Raw genomic sequence first — 5,969 nt, 5'->3', positions numbered from 1 at the left:
TGCACTGGCTAAAACACAATGACAACTTCTGTGTTTCACGTTCTCTCAAAATTGTACATGGTGGTAGCCTAAGGTCATCTTTCCACTTAGACTTTTAAGGGAGATGGAAAGAATGAACGTATTAGAAAAATATTAATTACAATGGCCTCATATTTAATTATTATTGATTTATTTTATGAGTTATAATTATTTAATATAATTGAATTTATATGATTATTGTTCATTTTGTAATTAAGTAATTTATTTTAAATTTATATTTGTATTTATATATATTTTATATTGTATCAAATAATTTTATCTGTGTCAGCGTACGGGTAACACACCAATACTATACAAACGCACGGATAATACATCAGTACCCGTGCAAAAGCACTGGTAACGCACCATTACCCGCGTGAACGCACGGGTAATCCACCATTCTCTTTTTGTACTTTTATGTATAATTATTTTCTACTGATTTTTAACTAATTTTATATTAAAAAAATATACATCTAATATTCAAAAAAAATTACATCTGAAACGGGACATGAAGTTACTGATCAAAATATTGATTATTAACGTGACATAAAATTGTTGATCAAAATATTTTTTTAACGGGACATGAAGTTACTTAATGTTGATTATTGATTTCTCAAATAATGATTATTAATTTTAATTAAAAAAAATGTACATCTAATATTCAAGAACAAATTTACATCTGAAATGGGACATGAAGTTATTGATCAAAATATTGATTATTAACGGGACATGAAATTACTGATTTAAATTTTTTTTTAACGGGACATGAAATTACTTAATGTTGATTATTGATTTCCCAATTAATGATTATTAATTTTAATTTAAAAAATTTATATTAAAAAAATGTACATCTAATATTAAAAAAAATTACACTTGAAACGGGACATAAATTTATTGATTATTAACGTGACATAAAGTTACTGATCAAAATAATATTTTATTAATTATAATTTCAATTATTATTTTTTAAAGGGTAATCAAAAAAATTTTTATTCAAAAATATATATCTGAAACAAATTCGGATCCCGTACTAGAACCCGTGCGTTCGCATGGGTTTGTTACTAGTTAATAAAAATATACTGTACAAATTATCTTATTTTCATGAGTTATATTTGACTGTTGCCTCTTTTCCTCTTTCAAATGGAAATTCTCCATAATCATAATTTATTGTGTAAATCTATCAAGAAGATCGTCAAAGCAAACTGAACCTATATATTAAAAAGATATAAAAAGAGAAAAGTTAAACACCCTAAACAGATTTTGTCATTCTAGTAATAGAGAAAACATAAAATTTCTTTAAGACTTTCCTCATTTCATTAATACAAATTCCTCGTAAACATATTGTTGTTGCCAAACTACATGAATGAATAATAAATCTGAAGAAATGGCTAGTGAAGATTTCATAACGACAATATCTAGATGACAAATTAATCTCTATCCTTTCTAATCTACCTAACATATCAATTCTTAAGTAGAATACCTATTCATAATCTTCATCAATGGTGCAATCTGTGACGCGGAATAATACCGCAGAGATATCGCTTAATTCCTATTGATTGAACTTTGTGTCTTTCAATTTCTTCATAATCTTCATTAATGGTACAATCTGTGAAGCAGAACAATATAGCAGAGATATCGCTTAATTCCCCTCGATTGAACTTTGAGTCTTTCAACTTCTTCATAATCTTCATCATTGGTGGAATCCGTGACGCAGAACAATACCGCAGAGATATCGCTTAATTCCTCTCGATTGAACTTTGAGTATTTCAATTTCTTCATAATCTTTCTCAAAGGTGCAATCCATGACACTGAACAATACGCAGAGAATTGTTAATTACAATGCTACTAATTAATAACTTGTGACTTTTCAAGTTAAAGTTGTTTTTGTCTGTTTTTTTCTTATTAAACAAGTGAATCTATTAAAAATTGTAAATACTTATGGAGGGATGAATACCTTTAACAAGACAGTCATATAACAACATGAAAGAATCTATTTGTATATTACAAAATTACACTGCAATTGCTAGCACTCATTCAATATTTGCTTAATATTAACACAAACAAATATCCATAATTACTAGTTCTAGTTGTCAATGATGTCTTGTTCCACTTACCAATAATATTGTGTGATCAATTTCAGTGCTAGTATTTTGGATATTGTGAAGCATATCTCCTTGAATACTCCATGTTATCGGGTAATCCACCATGTTGAGGTCTTAGAGTCGGTTCTCCATACGGAGGATGCAAAGCTGAAATGTAATAGCAATAAATTAATATTGCATTAATCTTTAAAAAAAACTTTAAAAAAGTCGAAATTATAAGAGAGTAATTACATGTAGTTGGTGCAGGTATAGGCAGGTCAGGCTGAAAATCTCTGTATTGAACATAAGGTCTTCCATTAAAACCCATATTGTTGTTCATTGCACTGCTAGGCCTATACTGGCTACCCAAAACAGAGTTTCTGTATGGTTCAATGTCACCGTAAGTTCTACTAGAACCAACATTATATCTAGGGAAACAAGGTTCTTCACAGTTGGAATAGCGTCCGCAAGGAAAGGGTGATCTTGCAACATGTGAAATTTGACTGCTTCGATATCCTCCATACAGTGGATTCATATTGAGTCGAGGTTCATTCATATGAACACCTACATTGACCTAAACATGTACCTTGGAATCAGCATAATTGCCCAAGACAGAAATAATCAAGATGGAAAAGTTTCAGTGCTGTAAATTGCAGTTCATAGAAAATAGTGATTTATTCTAATTCTTCAATTCAGCACAGCTATAATGCTGCTATTTGACAATATTTTCTACTGAACAACATAATGCAAAAAAATAACAATTTGTTTAAATTCTGTTATGATATAGTGATGTGACGTATTGCCACTATTTCTGCTATTTAACAACACTGAAAAGTTTGCAAGTTAATAGAAAGTTGTATAATAGGTTGATGTGACTAACTTGACTAGGCGTCCTATAGTCGGTTTGAGAGATGGGAGAATGAGCTCTCCACTGGTGAATGCCACTTCCTGAGCAAGAGTGCAACAAGTCGAGATTATTAAAGATAATTATACAATAAAACAGACTGGAAGATCGGGAAAAAAACCACAATTAGATAACAACCTGTCGAACTTCTTTGATTTTGCAGTGCAGGTCTGGAAGAATACTGAGAAGAACCTCCGTGCAATAATGTTAATGGGTTGTTATTGGATAGAGACAGAGTATTTTGCTTCATCTGATCCAAATACTTCTGAGACGCGTCTCGGTTCAGTTCAACAAACAAAACCTTGAAATACAAATGAAGCTTTAGTATAGTCATGCTTGATAATTTGATAGTCAGATCAACAAAAAGCAACGTAAGATACTATACCTGATCAAAATATTCATCGGAATATGGCAAATCCTTGCTTTTAGGTAGAACGTAATTAGCTGTCATGGTCATAAAGTAACAGAACATATGCATAAGATTCTTAAGTTAAAAAAATTATAAACTAAACACCAGCAATCTGGAAAGGGTAAAAAAAATACCTATCATGTTATTCAAAGCATCAACTGGAACTTCTTTTCCCATTTCCTGAAATCTTTTTTCGGATCGTCTCTTGAGCTCTTCTGGCTTCGGGAACACAACAACAGCAATCTGGAACGGATAAAAAGTTATATTATCAAATATATAGTAAACTTATTTTTCCATCTCCGACAAATAGATATACAGATAGCTACCTTTTGATAATTGGCAAATGGATTAAGCTTACGCTTGCGTGCATTTTTGTACACATTTGTCTGATCGATTATATAATTGCGAGGAACATTAGCTGCCCTGGCCAGAATTACATTGAACATTGCAGTTGCCTTGTCCATTAAACGATCAAACCTTTCACCATAGTTGTTCTTCCGCAGCAGTCCAGGAACCTAAAAAACATCGGGTTAAGCAAAAATAAAAGATATAAAGTTGATAACCACAAATACGCGGCAAATAAACTAACCTTCATCTGTTCCAGGATTAAGTTTGTGCCAAGCAAAACATAACGCTTCTCCGGGTGATCTTTCACCCATTTCTCAGCCCATGTAGTCTTGCCTGAAGCCGGTAACCCCACCAGCATCATCAATTCACATTCCTTTGGATCCGAAAACGAAGGTCCGATAACTGCATTTCCATCCGCAAAAGCCAGGGCCCAAGGTCTGAACCCTTCCTGTGGAACAAGTCCTTGTTCAAGACTGAATTGCATCTGAACCACAACATTTTTCAACAGAACATGTGGAAAAAGTGCCCATTCCCAAGGCGAAACCTTTGGAAAAGAAGAATCCGCACCAAGACCAAGAGAAGCGACATCAAATTGTAATGCAGTTCCCAACCATTTACCATTCTTAGAGAAACCAATAGAAGCAAGTGGTTTACTCTCAAGATCAATGCAACAAACTATTGTATCACCAACACCAAACCTATCACCAAAATTCAAAAACTTCCCAGCATTAGAAAATTTGCCGGTCCCACCATAACCAAAGCTGTGTTTGGTCTCACCAAGAGCTCCAACAGTATCATCACCTCTAGAAACACCGAGACGACATAGATGCCGCTGATCAGGAGCAGTATCATCGGTATCAACATGTTGAGCAGAAACAATAACGCAACCATAACAATATCTACCATTTGTAATTCCAACATTAGCTCTAGCACCAGACCAACAGTAACCAAAGCCTTCCTCATTAAGGCCATATCCAACTACTCCATTGCATTCAACGTTGAAATCTAACAAAATAAATCATGAAACACGATAGATTAACATGCAAATACATTGCTTCAATAGGAAATCTAACGACATCGATCACGAAACACCGTATAACTAAATTTGATGAAGTGAGTGAAACTGAAAAAGATAGAGAAATTTGAATACCTAAGTCAGAATCAGCTAAATTGAGAACAACGCAAGATGAAGGAAGCTGTTTCAACTCAACTACTTTTGCTTTCTTCTCCTGACGAGTTGATTCATCCTCTGCTTCACATGAGAAATGTCGTTTGATTGGAGCCATTGTCGAATAAGTACGAAAGTTTCAAAGGTACATAAACACTCTTTCTCTCTCTCTCTTTCTTATATATACATAATGAAATTTAATTAAAAATAAATCAAACAAACTTTTACATATATAAATTTATTTTTTATAAAATCAACACAATTACAGTATTTCCTTGTATATATATTTAACAAATTTAATTAAAAATAATTAAACAAACTTCTATATATGTAAGTTTATCTAAATTTATTTGTTATAAAATAAACACAACATTATTACTATATTTCCTTTAATATATAAAGAAACTTAATTAAAAAGTAATTCAAACAAACTTTTATATATCTAAATTTATTTGTTATAAAATAAACACATCGTTATTACTATATTTCCTTTAATATATAAAGAAACTTAATTAAAAAGTAATTCAAACAAACTTCTATATATCTAAATTTATTTTTTATAAAATAAACACATCGTTATTACTATATTTCCTTTAATATATAAAGAAACTTAATTAAAAAGTAATTCAAACAAACTTCTATATATCTAAATTTATTTTCCATATAAAATACACAACTAATTCATTTCTATATATAAAAGAAACAAATTTTTTTACTGAATTTCCTTGTATATATAAAAAAATTCAACCAAACTTCTATTTATATAAGTTTACCTAATTTTATTTATTTTTAAATAATCACAATTTCCTTTTATATATATATATATATATATATATATATGGCATATCATATGAGAATGACATATATACATGAGAATGTGAGAATGAATCTGAACCATTGGATTTTAAAATAAATGGTGGAGATTATGGGTGAATCTTTTTTTTCTCTCTCATACATTTTGAAATAAATGATGTAGGAGAGAGAAAAAAAAGATTCACCCATAATCTCCACCATTTATTTTAAAATCCAATGATTCAGATT

The 5,969-nt window shown here is 30.9% G+C and overlaps 1 protein-coding gene across 1 annotated transcript; it reads right to left on the bottom strand.

Moving 5' to 3' along the window:
• Positions 1 to 1,415: 1,415 nt before the first annotated feature.
• On the bottom strand, positions 1,416 to 5,058 carry LOC131631748 (uncharacterized). The gene is made up of 10 exons (XM_058902513.1): positions 4,911 to 5,058; positions 4,002 to 4,765; positions 3,739 to 3,927; positions 3,547 to 3,655; positions 3,389 to 3,447; positions 3,142 to 3,304; positions 2,980 to 3,047; positions 2,352 to 2,673; positions 2,133 to 2,267; positions 1,416 to 1,826 (listed from the first exon to the last, which is right to left on the bottom strand). Exons 1-9 carry the CDS (start codon positions 5,044 to 5,046, stop codon positions 2,161 to 2,163), a joined length of 1,917 nt encoding a protein of 638 aa, XP_058758496.1. The 5' UTR covers positions 5,047 to 5,058; the 3' UTR covers positions 1,416 to 1,826; positions 2,133 to 2,160.
• Between the last annotated feature and the right edge of the window lie 911 nt (positions 5,059 to 5,969).

Source organism: Vicia villosa, unplaced genomic scaffold (assembly GCF_029867415.1).
Source record: "Vicia villosa cultivar HV-30 ecotype Madison, WI unplaced genomic scaffold, Vvil1.0 ctg.000860F_1_1, whole genome shotgun sequence".
NCBI classification, from domain to species: domain Eukaryota; kingdom Viridiplantae; phylum Streptophyta; class Magnoliopsida; order Fabales; family Fabaceae; genus Vicia; species Vicia villosa.
This window is presented reverse-complemented; position numbering and strand designations above follow the sequence as displayed.